The sequence below is a fragment of the Delphinapterus leucas genome, chromosome 6 (assembly GCF_059928025.1).
Source record: "Delphinapterus leucas isolate spDelLeu-1000000601 "Yukka" chromosome 6, BTC_Dleu_Yukka2, whole genome shotgun sequence".
Lineage (NCBI taxonomy): Eukaryota > Metazoa > Chordata > Mammalia > Artiodactyla > Monodontidae > Delphinapterus > Delphinapterus leucas.
In genome coordinates, this window is record NC_143134.1 from 50,194,047 (window position 1) to 50,213,856 (window position 19,810).

At 36.5% G+C, this 19,810-nt stretch overlaps 1 protein-coding gene across 3 annotated transcripts in view; it reads right to left on the bottom strand.

Moving 5' to 3' along the window:
- Positions 1-1,131: 1,131 nt before the first annotated feature.
- The window catches only part of IFT74 (intraflagellar transport 74), a 96,312-nt gene continuing 77,633 nt past the window's right edge, over positions 1,132-19,810 (bottom strand). For all 3 annotated transcript variants that reach the window (XM_022551699.2, XM_089913119.1, XM_022551700.2), the window contains one exon: positions 1,132-19,163. In XM_022551699.2, the coding sequence (XP_022407407.1) occupies positions 19,045-19,163 (119 nt within the window). In that variant the 3' untranslated portion in view covers positions 1,132-19,044. The remainder of the gene's footprint in view (positions 19,164-19,810) is intronic.

Below are 19,810 nucleotides of genomic sequence, written 5' to 3' on the forward strand. Positions count from 1 at the left end.
TACAGTACATAGATATCTCAATAAAGCTGTTCCAAAAAACCCCCCAAAACCCCACACAACAGTTAGATCCTTGACGCATTTCTTCTTGCTCTCCACACAGTGGAGTAAACATACCTTTTCCACCACATAGAAGACTGGGGCAGGGGTGTCAAAGAGGTCTTTTTCTCTGGAGGAGGTATAAAAGAGAGGTTCTCTGGACCATACAGCTGTAGACAGCAGGTAGGATTAAGCTAAAGTTCTGAACTGAATTTAGACCTTGGGCTTTCTTCACCCATTGTCTCACAGAAGGCTGGCAAAAGTTTATTCTCCACACAGGAGTTCAGCAGATCTCTGGGAAATCTGACCAGCCCTAGTGAATAAGTCTGAAGATGTTGATATTTCTCCAACGGATATATCAGTAGGGTACCTCCAACAAAACCATTCCGCTAGTTTTGCTGCAGAGAGGTGCAACACACTGAACTCATGCTCAGAGCTTCCAGTCGGTTTTTTGATGTCCCACTCTTAAACAGCCAGCCAGGACAAACAGATATTTGCAGAAAGCCTTTAATGTAAAACTACAGGCCTACAGAAAGGCCAGAGGAAAAGCATCTTGGCAGAAACAGAGACTACTAAGGAAGAAGGAAATGGCAAAAATTTTTTAAAGGATTATATGAATATCAGAAATATATATGGATAAAGAAGATGTGTTTTATATATATATATATGAATACTACTCAGCCATAAAAAAGAGAGAAATTTTGCCACTTGCAACAACATGGGTGGACTTGGCGGGTATTATGCTAAGTGAAATAAGTCAGACAGACACAGACAAATACTGTACAATATCACTTATATGTGGAATCTAAAAAATACTACAAACTAGTGAATATAACAAAAAAGAAGGAGATTCACAGATACATAGAACAAACTAGTGGTTACCAGTGGGGAGAAGGGGCAGGGGTCAATATAGGAGTAGGGCATTAAGAGATACAAACTACTATGTATAAAATAAGCTATATGGATATATTGTACAACATGGAGAATATAACCTATATATATATATATTTTTTTTTTATTATTATTTTTTTATTTTTTTGTGGTACGCAGGCCTCTCACTGTTGTGGCCTCTCCCGTTGCGGAGCGCAGGCTCCGGACGCGCAGGCCCAGCGGCCATGGCTTACGGGCCCAGCTGCTCCGCGGCATGTGGGATCTTCCCAGACCAGGGCACGAACCTGCGTCCCCTGCATCGGCAGGCAGACTCCCAACCACTGCGCCACCAGGGAAGCCTATAACCAATATTTTATAATAACTATAAATGGAGTACAACCTTTAAAAATTGTGAATCACTATATTGTACACCTGTAACATTACATTGTACATCAACTATATTTCAATAAAAAAGAAATATATGAAAAGATACTGCATGCATGAAGCAAGAGCAGGATGCTATTTTTTAAACATTCAGATACATCCATACAGTGGAATGCTATGAAGTGATAAAAAGGAGGAGCTCTCAAGCCACATAAAGATATGGACAAATCTAAAATGCATAATTACTAAATTAAAAAAGCCAGTCTTAAAAGGCTATATACTATATGATTCCAATCACATGACATTCTGGAAAGGGGAAAACTATAAAGATAGTTAAAAGATCAGTGGTTTCCAGGGGTTTGGAGAGAGTGATGAATATGAGTAGCACAGGAGATTTTTAGGGCAGTGAAACTGTTCCATATGATATAGTAATGGTAGATATATGACATTGTGCATTTGTCAAACCATAGAACTTTACTGAACCAAGAGTGAACCTTACTGCATGCAAATTTTAAAAAATTGTTTAGAAGGCCAAGGGATCTCAGAATGTATACAGAATGTAACAAAAGAATTGAACTGTATTACAATTGTATGAAACAACCTCACATAAGGAAGTGGGGAAAAAGGAGTCTCCTTACTATTTTTGTCCCAGTATTCCAGACATTAGATCATGGAATTCTATTAATGTATAAAGTTAGAACACCTTTTCAAGGGACATCTCCAAGTAGATACCGAAATACTCTAATAAAAATGACAGGGGTAGTTACAATATGTTTCCTTTGACAAAGAAAGAAACCTGCTTTCTTCATATGGTATCCTTAATTTTTGAGAACAAGTTAAGAAGTCCATTTTTAAAAAATTTTCAGAAAATAGCTGTTGACAAAAAAGAAAGAAAAAAGACATTTAAATCATAACACAGGCCAGGCACTTACATATATATTATCTTATTCAATTTTCCACAACCTTAAGAAATAGGAATTTCCATTCCCATTTTACAAAGAAACATTACATAAAGTCCTAGATCTCAGAGTATGTAGTAGACTTTCAATCAGTTTACAGGAAGTAAATAAGAGAATGAATAAGCACAAGTCATGCGTGGAAAACAAATAGTTTATTATACATTGCTAAGGGTGGAAATACATAATGAACTTAAGTATTGTTATTACAGAAATTTCAATTATTGTTTAATTTTCATTGAAATATTCAGATATGGTTTCAGCGAGAGGATGAGACTTGAGTTGGGCTTTGAAGTGAGGCTAGAAAATAGATAACAGACATGGGGAGGAGGACATTTCAGGTGGAGGCAGCTAGAGGCAGTCAGGAACATGGCTGTGGAGAGAGTCAAGTGGATTGAAGCACTTTCCTAGGAGCCTTTCAACTCTAATTTTTTTTTTAAACACTACAATATATACAAGCTATGCAATCTATGTCTACTAATTTTATGGCTCTCTTAAAGCTAATATTTAACTTTCTTCAATATGTCAGCAAACATGGAAACATTATCAGATAAATCATTAAGTCAAAAAATGTAAAAACAAGGAGACTGATGCAGATAACCTGCTAAAATTTCCAAGACAACACACATGGTAAATGGCAGAGTTGGGGTATGAACAGATGTTTCTGGTTTCGAAGTTCTATATTCTTTTGACCTACATGGCTTGATTCCTCATTTACAAATGAGGAACTGAAGTCTGGAGAGGTTATATTACATAAAATTTATTAGAGTTAATTCAGTGAGGTTTTCCTGTTCTGATTTCTCTAAAAATACAGATAGAATAACAGAATACAAACTATAAATAGAACACAGTTAATAGGCTCTGTCATACAGAAAAGGCGTCAAAAGCAGAGGAGCAGGTTAGGAAGATAATTTGCTTGATTTGTGTTGAATTTGAGTTGTTATTAGATAAGCTTTGGATGTCTAGGCACCCTTCTTAAAAAATCCTCCAAATTATGGGAAGAACTGCTTGGAGTTTTGTCAGATCTTGTACAACTGTTTGTATATATGTTTGTTTATTCTAATCCCAAATATTCTTTTTCTCCTCCAGTTATGCAACCAAGTTGTGAATCGTCCCTTTGACAGTTAGGTATTAGGTGTGTGCATTTCCTTGGCTTGATAGTTTAAACTACCCTCTAATCATTATCCTCTTTGAAGATTTAGACTTAAAAGAAGAGATATGGTACTTCTTAGCCCCTCCCACTCTGTGAGACATGCCTGGTTGTACCTTCACTCCTTTCTCTTCAGTTCAGTGGAAACCTGATGAAGACCAGGCCTAGAGCTTATCCAAACCTAGAGCTGACGAAGAAAGACAATCCCAACGGTACTGAAAAAGAATATTACATATCCTGCCTCTTTTTGCAGGAACAGAGTAAGAATCTCTCGCCTTTTTCATGAACATATCACCACTTAATATGAATTAATGTTATATTTTTTAAAAACTGTAAAATCGACTCTTAGTCCTTTTAAAAGTTGACAAATTTCTCAGTAAAATATATATAAATATTTTCCAGAATGCTCTCATCTTAAGTACAACAATAATGCAAGAAGCCAGAAAACGAAAGTGATAAGAAATTAAGGTAGTATTTTCATTACCTAAGTTTCTCAATGTGTTCAGAAAGCAAGCTAAGAATACTTCGACAAAATTATGTTGAAAACTATATTTTCATGTTTAATGAAACATATTTGTAGGAGTGTTTGATTTATTCTTGAAATAATTTAAATTTTATATCTACTTTGTTTCAAATTTCATCTTCATGCTATCTTTTGTCATTAGCTCACTTGACCATGAATTAATCAGGCTCTTTTCCTGCTGATACGTAGGAAAGAGGTTTTACAGTTTTAAGTTTTTACCATTTTGACCAGTTTCCTTTTTAGCCAATTTTCATCTATCATATTTTTAAAGTAAATGTGCAAATTAAGTATATAAATATTTCTTACTCATTATATATCTACTATGCACAGAACTCACATTTCCTCATGGAAATTACTAAAGGAGAAATTTTCAAAATGCTAACTAGCGTCTATTAGTGTTCTTCCTATTAACAGGAACAGTTTGAAAATTTATCAAGATGTTTTTCATTCCAATAAGTAAATGATGGTATTTTATTCTACTCCCTACAAAGATACAGTATAAATTTAGTGAACTGAGCAATTAACTTTGAACTTCCTGAAGGACTTGATAGCATCATCTAAACTTTCACATGATAGACTATCTTCTTACCAGAGGAAATTAGTGAAAAATGTTTAAGTGTTATATTTCAGCATTCTGTACACCACAAAACATTTAGCCAAAAGAATACGAAGCCACTGAACTTGCAAGAAAAAGTGTGTAACAGCCATATGACCGTGTATTACCAGGATGCTCAGACATCCTGTTTTAGGACAGCCCACTTGCGGAGGGGAAAGTCACCTACTGATGAAAGTAAACGTGGAAGGATTTCTATTTCACCACCCTTTCTTCTTCAAGTCTCCTGCTCCCTGCCCCCATCCCCTACCCAACTCGACTTCCCAATTACAGTAATTAAAAAAGGAGGACATAGTCCAATGGAATGCTTCTTTTGTTTGAAACTTCCTTACCAGAAGTTTATTGTTCTTTTTTTAAAAAAAGATGTCACATTTATTGCTACAACACTACTATGTACAAGTGCCACTTTCTGTAAAAGTGACACAAAATGTTTTTACATTTCTTACTGTTGGTAGAAAAGATTTGTCAATATCTATTAAAATTAAAAATAAACATGTCCTCCAACCTAGCAATCCTTCTCCTGGGAATCTGTCCCAAAGAAATAAACACATCAGTAGGTAAAGACATATAAATATGTTTATTGTAGCATAATTTGTAGTGCCAGAAATGGAAACAAAATGAATGCTCAGCAGTTGGGGGATTGCTGAATACATAATGTTATATCTAAATCATAGAATATTGTATTGCCATTAAAATATGAATTCACATTATACCCAAGTGAATTGTTCCTCTGGGCATTGCTGGGTGAGAAAAGCAACATGCTTGAGAATATGGTCTCATTTTTTAAATTAATAATCAAAAAACCCTGTATTTGCATAGTATATAAGTATATTAATTAATAGGTTTGCACAGAATTGTATAAATCAAGAGAAAAAAATGAATGGATACATATTAGGCTATTAACACGGGCTACTATGGGAATGGGGTGTAAAGAGGCTCAAGAGGGGGGAGAGAGATATTTAAAAAAAACTTCACTATGAAAACATGTATATGATCACATTTATGCATTATCTAAAATGTTATGTATATTTATATAAATGTATCAGTAAAGTAATGAACTTTTAAAAATAAAAAGCTTAGTCAATGTTGCTTGAAATTCACACAAATCTATAATAATTCATCAATGAAAACTAGAAGCCAAGACAGGAAGTAAATCATCTAAGGCAATTTGTTCTTACAGTGAAAAAGTATTCCTCAGTACATTATAACCAGACTGTAGTCTTAAAATGCCATTAAAAGTTAAAATCTCTGTATTTCCATTATATAACATCTGGGAATATATAATAACTTCCATTTAATAATATTAACTGTTACTATTGAGCACTTTGGTGGCAGGCACTGTGCAGATGCTTTACTGTATCAGTTCATTTCATCTATATGCTATAAAGAAGACATTGTTTTCCTTATTTTGCAGTTGCTAAAACTGAGAATTAGAGAAGGTAGGTGGTCCTGGGTTACCCTAACCAGTGGCAGACCCAGGAATAAAACCCGGATTTGACTACCTCCAGAACCCATGCTCTTAACCACTATTCTATATGTGTTCCCCATTGTTCTGAAACCAGATTTCCTCTGTATTGTAACCCTTTCTTCTCCTGGAAAGGCTGTTGTAGTGATATCCCAAACTTCTTAGCTGATGTAAGTCTGGTTGTAGGGCTTCTATAATATGCAGTATATCTGGAAAGAAGGAAACCCCATCAAGAAAAATGCTATGATGAGTGCTGCTTATCTAGTTTTGTTCACTATGCAACACTTTTTTTTTAATTATCTAACACTGAGCTTAAGTTTCTTAATTCAGAATTTTATGATAATGACAAAAACAATCATCCATTTATCAAAAAATATCTGTTGAGGACCTACCATATACAAAGCATTATTCTAAGCATTACTGAGGATGGGTCCACATTCTATTATATACCAATATATACTACAAACTGTACAGAATTATGGTAAGGTCATTGTTTCATTTTGTTAATAAAAACCTAAGTGTGCACTAGCATTGTTCAAGGCACTGGTGGGTACCACGTAAAAAAGACAAAGTCCTGTCTGTTATGAAGCTCAAATTCTAGTTGCGCTGAAGTAGGCTAGCGGGGGGTGGTGGTGGGGGGAATTAATCAAACACTTAAGAACATACCATGAAGAGATAAAAACATACGTGCCAGGAAGAGAATTAAACAGGATGATGTAAATAGAGTGTTGCCGGGTGGGAGGAGGGGGGCTGTGTTCGACTGGGTGATCAGAAAAGGCTTCCCCAAGATCACGAAGAACAGATTTGCGGGTCAAGGCAAAATGTTTAGCAGTGGGAGGTCACTGGAGGTTTTAAGCAGGGGAAGACTGTGATCTAATTTGTGTTTTAAAAATATTACTTTAGGGTCTTCCCTGGTGGCGCAGTGGTTAAGAGTCCACCTGCCAATGCAGGGGACACAGGTTCGAGCCCTGGTCTGGGAAGATCCCACATGCCACGGTGCAACTAAGCCCGTGCACCACAATTACTGAGTCCATGTGCCACAACTACTGAGCCTGCGAGCCACAACTACTGAGCCCGTGTGCCACAACTACTGAAGCCCACGCGCCTAGAGCCTGTGCTCCGCAACAAGAGAAGCCACCGCAGTGAGAAGCCTGCACACCACAAAGAAGAGGAGCCCCCGCTGGCCACAACTAGAGAAAGCCCACGCGTAGCAACGAAGACCCAACATGGCCAAAAATAAAAAATAAATGAAATAATTTTAAAAATTACTTTAATTAAAAATTTTGAAATACAAATAACATCTTACATAAAGTGAAAAGATAAGGCATAGACTGAGAGAAGATATTTGGGAGATATATATCAATATATAGATATAGATATAACTAAACTATATATGGTGTAAATAATTAGGATCCAAAACAGTAATAAGTAATAGATATGAACAGATAATTCACAGAAGAAAAATTAATGTCCAAGAGTCACGTGAAAAGATACTTCACCTCACTAGTCATCATGGAAATCCCATTAAAACAACAATTTGAAAAAATTTAAAGTTTGAAAATACCAAGTTCAGGAGTTGATTGGTGGGACTGTAAATCAGCACAACTACTTTGGAAAGAGCTAACTGAAAATGTGCATGCACACCCTATGATCTAGCAATTCTACACCCAAGTAATGAAAGTTGTATGCATGAGCACAAAAAGTCACATACCAGGATGTTCACTGGAGCACTGTAATAGAGAAAAATATAAAGCAACCTAAACATAAATCAGTAGCAAAACTGAAGAGTAGGTTGTATTTTATTCATACAGTGGAATACAATACACAGCAATTAAAATGAATAAACAAGATTTGTAAGAATAAACATGGATAGCTTTCAACAAAGTAATGTTCAGTCGAAAAAAAGAAGGTGCAGAATGATAGCTTTTATATAGATGTTTTAAGCATACAAAACAATTCTATATTTTGTTTATAAACACATATATCAAGTAAAGGTATAAAAACAGCCTTGAGGGATAAACACCAAATTTAAGATGGTGATTAGTTCTGGGCTATGGGGCTGAAGAAAGAAACAAAGACGACATCACCATACATGTAATACCTATTTTTATCATATTTGTAATGTCATTCATATGTAAAGACAAAATATTAATAACTTACTAATTCCAGGTGGTGAGTACACTAACATTTGTTGTAAAATTCTTTGTATTTACTGAGTTTTAAATTTTTTTCAACAAAATCAAAAGTATTATCATGGCTGCTCTTAAAGAATGGATTGTAGAGAGGCAAGGGTCCTTAACTTTTGCTTAGACCTTAACTGAACAAAGTTAAGGTCTAACTAAAACATGATGGTGGCTTGAACTGGGATTATAATAAAAGAAATGAAAATAAATAGACTAAACAGGTGATATTTTGGAGATAAAGTTTTAGAAGCTGCTGTTAAATTGAATATAAAAGTTAAGGGAAATAAAGGAATGAAGGCTGTCTCTTTTTTTTTTTTTTTTTTATTTATTTATTTGGCTGCGCTGGTCTTAGGTGCGTCATGTGGGATCTAGTTTCCTGACCAGGGCTCAAACCCGGGCCCCCTGCATTGGGACCGTGGAGTCTTAATCACTGGACCACCATGGAAGTCCCTGAACGATGTCTCTTAATTTTAAATCTGTTTTTGCATGTAGACTTACTTCCTACTTGGAGTTTAATTTTGTTGGGCAAAAACATAGTATGAAACTACCTGTGCAGTTCCATTAAATATCACTTATAGTCACTTGAGATAGTTACTGGTTAATTATTTCAGGCATAAAGGTAAGAAAAGTATACTTCCACATTTTGTTGGGAGGTGCTCTACTCCCAAGTAATGCAAAGGCAGCACATTAAGAGAACTTGGTTGGTACATGTCTAGCTAACTGTGCTTTTTGATTCCCTTGAACTCAACCTTCCCTTCATTTGGACCAGAACTTCTCCCAAGTTGCCCACGGCAGTAACTAGGTCTTCTTCAGCTCTCTATTTACCTGTGTTGTAGTGGCAGTACCAAAGAATAGCTTAGGGGAAGGTTTTGAATTCCACCCCCAATCTATATCACTATTCCCCAAATAGTGTGCTTGCTAGTCAAATACAGCTTTAAGACAAGTCTCCTAGCCACACTTTCAATGAAATTACAATCCTTAAGGCCCTCTCATACAGACATTCTGGAGCCAACGTGAGACTAAACAGTCCTGGGTTATTCTGGGATGTTGGTCAGAACACCGCATTTAGGCTAGAGATGGGTCCTAGGGACAGAAGCTGTGGTATTCACTTATGCCTTTAATCACTTTAGAAATTGATTATCCCATAAAGTTTGAGAAAGTTGATATGAAATAGATGAGATGTCTTGAAGAACCCCTGGAGGTTTTACTTGAATGCCTCAGGAAAAACATATTTTATAGTAGTAAAGGGTTCATGAACTTGGCAGTTGGGTTTACAAAGAGACACTTTAATTTTCCAGTATCAGCCAGTATTGACATTTACCAGGAAAAGTTATCACCACATGAACTTGCATTGTTTGTTTCTTCCTCCATTAGGATGTAAGTTCCATCTGGGCAGAAATTTTGTTGGTCTTGTTCACTTCTTTATTCAATAAGCATTAGTTGAATGAATTTGATAAATGAAAACAGGCAGCCTTACTTGCTGGTATGTTTGGCTTTATATATACAGATATGTTTTGCTTTCCGCATATGATGGACTTCACACCATTAGAAGTTCCTGCTATTGGCAATGAAATTATGACAAATAAGTATGAGAATGGAAACTATAATTGGTGAAAAAGTAATTGCAGAGGGTTGTGGCATATGTTGCATAAATCTGGGCTGTAGTGAATTACCACAAGCTTAATGGTCTACAGCAACACAAATTTATTATCTTACAGTTCTGGAAGTCAGAAGTCTGAGAAGTCTTAGGTTTAAATCCTTCTAGAGGCCCTGGGGAGATTCTGTTTCCTTTCTTTTCCCAGCTTCCAGAGGCTGCCTGCATTTCTTGGCTCATAGATCCTTCCTCTACCTTCAAAGTACATCATTCCAACATTTGCTTCTAACCCTCATGTTTTATTTCTCTGGCTTTGACCTCCTTGCCTCCCTTTTAAAGGGAGGTTTGTGATTTCACTGGGTCCACCCAGATAATCCAGAATAATCTTCCCATCTCAATCTTTAATCACACTTGCAATGTCTCTTTTGCGATGTAAGGTAACATATTCACAGGTTCTGGGGATTAGGATATCAAAATCTTAATTCTGTGTACCACAGCTACTTAGAAATCTTACTTGCAATGAAATTTTCACTCTTTGCTCATTCACTATGTTGTTGCTTCCGTGTAAAGAACTGAAAATTTTTGAAAAGTTTAGAGGCACACAGCAGAGTTTTACCCTGAATAAACAAAATTGGAAATTTATTTCCATCTCAACCAGGAAGACCTGATTATTTTTTATAAGAGCTGAGAGCAGGGGGAACACTACTTCTTTTATCAATTATTTCAATAGATTGTAATATGAGTTATAAACAATGATTTTCAAACACTAAGACTAATCCTCACCTCACTCCCATTCCTCACCTTCCAAACGTACTGAAATCTGCTTTTCAGTTAAATTCAGATGTGTGTTGAGCTTCAAAGCAGCCAACTTGGTAGGGAAGGCTCCTAGCTGAAGGATGTTGCCTTTAAACATTTTTATAGCTTTTTTTTTTTTGGAATTGTCTTTAAAGACAGTTCACCAGACACACAGGAAAATGTGGCTCGTTATTTTAAGGTCACAAGGTACTTCGCCTACTCTGTCTTCTTCCCTTCCCCATTGTTTTAATCCACTTGCCTTCATCCTCAGTCTTTCCTCTGCTGATACTAGTGCCAGAAATCTGTGAGGTTGAGAGGAAGGCCTGGGGAGCCAGAGTGTAGCTGGGAAGGGGGCAGGGAGAGCTTCATGCAGAGCTCAAGAGGTAGCAGACTGCAATGTAAGTTTTTTTGTGTAACCCAGCCTATTTCACACACTATTAAATAACAATATTTGATAATTTGCCAAGTGTCCAAAAAATCATGCTGTTAAAATAAATCCCTATTGAGAACTGCCTATAAGTTCATCTAAATTTTCTTTTTTTTTTGCGGTATGCGGGCCTCTCACTGCTGTGGCCTCTCCCGTTGCGGAGCACAGGCTCCAGACGCGCAGGCTCAGTGGCCATGGCTCACGGGCCCAGCCGCTCCGCGGCATGTGGGATCTTCCCAGAGAGGGGCACGAACCCGTGTGCCCTGCATCCGCAGGCGGACTCTCAACCACCGCGCCACCAGGGAAGCCCCTACACTTCTTTTAATGGCCGAATAATGTTCCATTGTGTATATTTATACACCCTATTTTATTTATCCATTCATCAGTTGATGGATACTTGGGTTGTATCCACTTTTAGACTATTATGAATAATGCTGCTAAGAACACTTGTATACAAGATTTTGTGTGAATGTATGTTTTCAACTCTCCCAGGTACATATACCTAGGAGTAGAACTGTTCGGTCACATGGTAACTCTATGTTTACCATTTTAAGACACTTTCAAACTACTTTCCAAAGCGACTCTCATGCCTTCTCAATTTGGCTTAGTGTAACCCACCCAAACTAATTCAATTCAATAAGCATTCACTGTGAGCTTATGTGCCAAGTGGTCCACTTGGCAGAGAGGATGCAGATGACTAAGACATAATCCCCGTCTGCAGGGAGCTTACAGCCTGGTGAAAGACCTCATAGTTTAGTAGAAATGAGTGAGAAGTTCTTCCTACCACCTGGTGCCTACCTTACCTTAAAGAGAGAAGAAAATACTTGTGGCCCAATAGTACCAGATGAGGACAAGATGCTCAAATGACTGCAATACTTTACAATAACAATAGCATTCAGGGAATGTTTAATAATGGGGTTTTTGTTGTTTTCATTGCTGCTACTGTGGCTTCTTTTACCTTTAGATGAGGCCACAACTGAACTCATTAGTTGTACTAAAATTTATCTACATCTAGTGACACTTTAGAAGTCTATGGGAAATAAGTAGTCATGATCCAATTTTCATTATATAGTTATCTTAATCACAAAATCATTATCAAAGTATGAAATCAGCCTGACACATAGGACTCTTTGAGATAATTCCAATAGCCAAGAAGAAAGAATTCAATTTGGCAAGCTAAAATTCCCTAAGCCTCTTGTAGAAGCAGAAGAGATGCCTGGGGAAAAGAATGAAGAGTAGACAAAAAGGTAGAAGAATTAAGTGAAAATGATGTCACAAAATGCAAAGGAAGACAAAGTTTCAAGAAGGTAGTGGTTACTAATTTTAAACCCTACACAGAAGTTTTACTGGAATAAAACCTAAGAGTCCATTAACTTTAGTAATTAAGATAGCAATCCCACTACTGGGCATATAACCTGAGAAAACCATAATTCAAAAAGAGTCATGTACCACAATGTTCATTGCAGCACTACTTAAAGCAACCTAAGTGTCCATCGACAGATGAATGTATAAAGAAAATGTGGCACATATATACAATGGAATATTACTCAGCCATAAAGAGAAAGGAAATTGAGTTATTTGTAGTGAGGTGGATGGACCTAGAGTCTGTCATACAGAGTGAAGTAAGTCAGAAAGAGAAAAAAAAATACTGTATGCTAACACATATATATGGAATCTAAAAAAAAAAAACAAAAATGGTTCTGAAGAACCGAGGGGCAGGACAGGAATAAATACGCAGGTGTAGAGAATGGACTTGCGGACATGGGGAGGGGGAAGGGTAAGCTGGGACAAAGTGAGAGAGTGGCATGGACATATATACACTACCAAATGTAAAACAGATAGCTAGTGGGAAGCAGCTGCACAGCACAGGGAGATCAGCTCGGTGCTTTGTGTCCACCTAGCGGGGTGGGATAGGGAGGGTGGGAGGGAGACACAAGAGGGAAGAGATATGGGGATGTATGTATACATATAGCTGATTCACTTTGTTATACAGCAAAAACTAACACAACATTGTAAAGCAATTATACTCTAATAAAGATGTTAAAAAAAAAAGACAGCGTTGGTTACGTTAACAAAAGTAATTTCAGTGGAGTACAGGGAGTAGTGTTTGGAAAAAGGCTTGGGGTATGAAGTAAACTAGTCTTTTAAGAACTTCAAATGTGAAAATAATGGGAGGAAAATAAACGTGTTTCTGCACTGAGCGGATGAAATCAATGCAGGAAAGGCTAAAGCCATAGAAGGAAGGGGATGAAAGATAGAAAATAAAGCAAGATTCATAAGGAATCTGGACTGGATATGATGAGCACCAGTGTAGGAACTAGTCTTGAATAGAGAGGGGACTTCTAGAAAGACTTAGAAACTATGCTTCTAAGACATGCTTCTGAGAAGGGACAATTATGCTTCTGAGAGGGAAGAATGGGTACTGATGCATATGTTTGCATGCAGGTAGTGGTACAAGTGAAAGGAATATAGTAACTACTACTTTATTTATATAGTATTTTATACACTAACGTAATTTCACACACATTAGATACATGTGAGTCTCATAATAACCCTAGATATAGGCTCAGGGAGACTGGATGAGTTGCCCAAAGTCCTTCAGCTAGTGAGCTGCATGGGTGCTTCTTCAAACTCAAAGTCCCATGCCTTTTCCATTATGCTGCATTCCTCAATCATTATGTACAAGCAGAAGAGAAAGGTGGTGAAGGAAAAGATCCACAGGAAGTGTATGACTAGCTTGAGTTATATGAAGGGGGATTATTTCTTCTAGTAAGTGAGGAAAATCCTTGCAGACAGCTGCTTCAATGAGGAAAGTTAAAGAAATGACTAATTATACTCATATGGTGGATGCTTTTAGCACCATGGATGAAACAGGGATAAAGTCAGATGACAGGACAAAGGGTCTGACCTGTGTGGCAGTCAAAATTCCAGCGAGTTTTCCTTACTGAGGTGCCATGTGTTAGTACTAAATCTCCTCTCCAGTCTTTATTTGGAAATGTCCTTTCTGTTTACATTTCTGAGGCTGTGACCACATAATGTCAAAACATTAGCTTGGTATGGAATTTCAGACAATCAATCCAATATACTCTTTAAAAAATTCTTTTCATCAAGTCATACCTTAATACTTACTGAGAAGATAATTAAGAGATATGGCTTGTTGAGCTTATTGTTTAGGGAGGGGGATGCCAGTGCACAGTGAGGTCATGAAATTTCTTAGGAATCAAAAGTCTGACAAATCAGAGTATGTGATACGGGAAACCTGTCCTGGAAATCTAATCTGTGCTCAATAAAAAGATACTGGATCACAGAAACTTTGAATGTTTATTTTATGGAGGCCTTTTATCATTTTTTTTTGGCTGACGTGGGGGCACCTTAGAGATAATACAGTGGTGAGTGGTTTTGTAAGAAGCTTGCTTATCTATTACCTGACACCTCTTTCAATTAGCTGTTTCTTAGGGTCTCTTATGGATACCTCTTATGGACTAAATGGCTACCTCAAGTGTGCCACAGAAAAAGGAAACAAGGCAGCTGGACTTTTACAGCTTCACCAGCCCCCCTTCTCTGACTTTGATATTTCTGGCAGAAAAAGGAACTGAGCCAAGGAACATCTTCAAGGCTAGAGGCCCCCAGGGAGGTAGGGCCAATTGGTAGTAAATGTCCATTTGGCCTTCTGATAACCACCATGAGCAAGGGACAGAGCTTATGTGGCTTACAAAGGCAAGAGCTCTGGTACTCTGCAGGGATTTAGGCACCATCCATCCATCTACTGTTTGGCACTTTTGTTATTTCCTCCCAAGGGATGCTTGCTTTTCTCTGTAGGCTACATGGGAAGTCAGAGAGGCTGGAAAAGCAATTTTCTCTTCCTCTCCTTCTTAACCATTTCCCCTAATCCTGAGACACAAGGTCCCTGCTTTGTCCTTGGCTGGGGCGGGGATGGAGTGGTAATCGTTGGCCTCTAAGGTGGCCCTCCCTCACTCCAGTAAACAGAGGGAAAGTTCATTTTAACAAGAAGCTGTTTAAAGATTGAGAGAGGCTTTTAAAAATGAACTGTGGTTTCCTTTGATAAAAAAAAAAAAAATTCAGGTTGAGCTTATGGACTGTATCAAATATTTTCACCTTTAGTGTTGGTGGTATAGTGATGAGCATAGCTGCCTTCCAAGTATTTTCACCGTCATGTCATTTGAGACTTCCTCTAATAGGGTGAGTTTATCTGTTGAAAGTGACAACACAAAAATAATATTTCAGTTTGGCTAGTAGAAGTTCTTTCTTGACCCTATGCCAAATACAATTCTAATCAATTAAGTTTGCTTTCTTCCATGGTATTACTATGTTGTTATCATGGTAAAAATACCGTTTTACAAAAAGATTTTGAAATGAAAGAAATTAATTTTGAAAATCTCATTTTAGTTTTTATATTTTTCTTGTGAAGTGCTCATCTAGTGTGTCTAAGCCTCTTTTAGGTAGGAGACCACTCAAATCCTTCTGACTCATGCTTCCTCCAAACTCTCTTCTATACTAGACTCTCCAATGGGTGTTATTTTCCCTCCCATGACACAGCTTCTCCTTATGTGTAATCACTCTGACCTCGAGGAGGATAAAGTGACCAGGCAGAAGAGCCTTGTTTACTGATTAGGTTATTTATACACAGGTTATTCCTATGCCCCTTAAGGTTATACAGTCAGGTTTCAGAGCAGCAATTCATTACAATAGGTTATGAGAGAAGATATTGAGGCAGCAAAGTATAATCTCTTATCTTCTAAATATAAGCAGTAAGCATTAAGCTTTTGTTATTACAAAGTTATAATGAATAAATATTTTTAATAGTTTTAAAAATATTTTGTTTTCTTTTTTTAGTATGAAAACACATTCTGCATTGTGCTTTCTTGATTAAAACACAAGGTTTCTAGTTGTAGTAATGGAGGCAGTTTGGTTTACTTAAAAAAACTAAAACAAATGAGGTAGTGCAACGTCAACCTGGAAAACGCAGGCAGTGGTGAGTGTGCAGGAAAACAAGCACTCTTGCACACTGCTAAGCACGCCACCTTTCTAAGAGCCTTTTGTGTCAAAAGCCTTGGACCCAGCATACTCTTTGACTCAATCCTATGAGTTAAGCACTGCTACTTCATTCTATAGATGAAGAAACTGAAATTCAGAGACTAAGTAACTTCCCAAGGTCATATGACAAGTTAGTAGTGGAGCTGTGATTCAAACTCAGTTACCTTAGTCAAAGCTTACACTTAACCCCACCCCTTAAACTTCATTCAATAACATGGCGTTTGTTTTCAGACAGTATTCCTATAATAAAATAATATGCAATTTAACATATTGTTGTACATGAATATATAATGACACAAACAAATGTCTGCAAAACTATAAATAGCAAAAGTAAGTTTAAGAACAGTATATTAATTTTATTAAAAATACATAAGTATATAATGAAAAATAGATATGTGTGACAAGACATATAGATGCACATCTAGAGACTAGTGTGATCAGAAGTAATTTATTTTCTTCATTTTGTTTATCTGTCTTTCCTAGCTTTTCTACCTTTGTATTAAAACTGGTCTTTTTAAAGATGTTTAATCTCAGTTCTCGAACTATGAATCTGCAATTTAAAGACACAACCTGCTTTTATTTAAAAAGGTACTCTCTAGTAGTCCATCTTGATTTCTTCTTACTTCAAGCCTAAACATTCTAATTTATTAAGGTTGTTTATGCTGGAATCATATAACTAAAGGAAAGAACAACAGAGAAATTGCGCAGGGGGACAGCAAGAGCCCCTGGAGCTTCTATTATCTTCTATCTTCTTTCATCTCTAGTATGAACAGCATTACTCCATGCTCTAATCCTCTCACCCTGCCTGAATTCTACACATTAACACAAACCAGAATATGGTCCAAATCAGGGACTCCCATTAGTGAAAAAGAGTATAAAGAACTCATGTTTATTTACTGATAAAGATAAGGATGGGAAAAACAAAGACTTGCTAGCTTTCCCATGTTGATGTTCATTAGTAAGACTATTCAGCATGTTTGTTCAGTCTGCAGCTTCTTTCCACATGACTTACAAGGTGTTATTTTAACAGGAATGAAACTCACTGAGCAATGTGACTGACTGAGGAAGAGCCGGTTCATGCAGATAGTAGCCTCCAGGTCTATCCCAGCAGAGAGAATATTCTTGTTGGATTTGTTGAAAAGCTCTGAGAGGAAGGAAGAGACATTAGTCAAGAATTTCCCTCAGATAACACGTTTTAGTTTAAAGAAATCCTGCTCAATTATGTTCCCCAAATATCATATATGAGTAATTTAGAATGGAAGTTGAGAACCTTGCTTTTTTCAAGAAATTTTCAAATTTTTTTTCTGCCGAACTTCACATTGTTATAATGCAAATGCATATATTTAATGAATAGGCGATTTTCCTCCTACTTCCTTTCTGGGTAAAGACTGGTTCAGTTCTAGTTCAATGACTACAGAGTTGTCTTAACTATCATATGTCCTTTCTACAAGTTAAAGTACTAACTGTATATATGACTTTATTTGAATTTTTATTGCATGTCTAAGTATTATATGTACATCACAGAAAATTTTGAGAACGTATCAGGAAGTCCAACGAAGATGAAAAGACCCACAATCCCACTACTCAGAAAAAAAGACCCTAATATTAATAGTATATACTCTTCTTGAACTTATTGCACATTAGCACATTAAGGGTTCTGAGCAGTCAAGAAGAAAGAAAACAATTTACCTTTGTTTCAAATAATGTTTCCCAAATTCCTTTGACTATGAATCCTTTGGTGGTATAACACCTATTAAAAATCTGAGGAGCTCAGGATCTGAAGAGCACACTTTATGAATGCCACCTAAATGAACTTATCACTGTGCAAGATCTTCAGCCATACTAGTAATTCAGAATTAATCAAACTCAACAGTGTTCACCCCTCTACCTAAACTCACACAGAACTAAAGTTGAATAATTTAGTGATAAATATTTACTTCAAGAAAGCAACATGCATGGGTATTTTTTCGTATATAAATTGTATCTCAATAAAGCCTTTTAAAAAAGAAACTAATACGCTTGTTTTCATGAATACTGAGAAGAAGAATAACTTGATGAACATGATATCAGAGCAAAGGAAGGATAGTTTTAAGGAATATTTTATGCTGGTGCATATGCAAGGTGACTCATTCCTGCCCAAAAGAGAGGATACATCTTTAGTTACCATAATGTCTCCCAGATTCCTATAACACAATTCTACTCCTTCCACCTTCTCCTTTCAAATGTTCTAGCAATGCTTATAAATTAATCTACTTAAGTCCTCCTATAATACTAAAGAGTGAATGTATACTCCAGGGTGGAAATGAACAGCAGTAGCCATAGTCCAGAAGAGCCGGCCATAAGTACAACATTTCTTTTAAATTTCATGTTTTTCCTAGCAAATATTTACATGTGAGAAAGTATTTTAAAAATGCAAAGATTAAAAGTCTTAATTCGAAATCTTTAGGAATAACTGATATATAAAATATGATATATAAAATAAAAATATATATGTGACTTTATATATCTTAAAACACATCAAATATACCCTATTTGAGAAGTAAAGCTCAAAACTAAATATCTCCCTTCTATTCTCACTTTTTCTAGAAGCAAAAATTGGCAAGGTTGATAAGTGCTAAATCAGAATCATACTCCATACACCCCTCCTAGGCTTGACATATGAAAAGACGATCTCATGTGCTGCCATAGATGTATTATACCAACTAAATGAGTAACAATGGCCACTTTTTGTTTTTCTCCTGGTTCTTTGAGACATTTTATCACCCACGCAAAACAAATACAAGTATAAAAGGAGACGATACTTTTTTATAAGTAAACTATTTATTAAACTATTATACTATTTAAAATTTCACACTTCAAAGAGGCCACAAAAATAGTAACATTCAAAAATTTTAGGTAAAACTCTTCAAGGGTAAGCTATTATTTTTCAGCCGGCATGTATGAAGTTTAGCAGCAAAAGGATATTTCTATAGAGACTTGTAGTTGGTTCAGACTCAGTTTCTGTTCATGCTATGTAGAGCATCCATGATGGTTTTATTATACTCTGCAATCTGCTTGGTCACATTCTTCATAATTGGCCGGTAATCACTCTCTTGACTCTTGGCTGCTATGACTAATTACATGAGTTAAGGGGAAACAGTATCAAAACAAATATTAATCTAATTTTGTGACTCAGAAAGGACCCAAATTGTACTAGTATTTTTCCTATTGAAAACTGAAGATGGCACAAAAAAGCACAATTAGAATAGTTATTAAAAAAAACAGATTAAGCATCAATTGAAACCTAAAAGGCCAGGCAAAACTTGTTTCAAAAAAGTTCACCTATGGTATAAAATCTTTTTTAGAGTTAACATTTTATTCATCTCAATCTTAATCTGGTCATAGAACAACTCAATGTTTAGAAGAACTATGTCCTTTAGAGTACTACATAGGATTTCAGGCAAGTCTCTAGACTTCACTGTTTCAAAATCACCTACTTTATGTTGCACAAAACCAGAATTCTGGACTTTATCATACTGTGAATGGGAATCTTCTGCTTCTAAAATAAGTTGCACAACCACTGGGAATAAAGCCCTTAGAGCATCTCATCTGGAGGTAAGCTGGGGTCCATGCTGCCCTGAGCTGATGTTCAGTAGTGTCCTAGAGGAGAACCTATGCAACCAGTGAGTCAGGATCTAGTTCTCTAAGCAGAGATGTCCGTAAATAGGTCAAAAGGGGACTAGGAAACAACCTTTGGGGAAATGTTTCTTACAGCTCCAC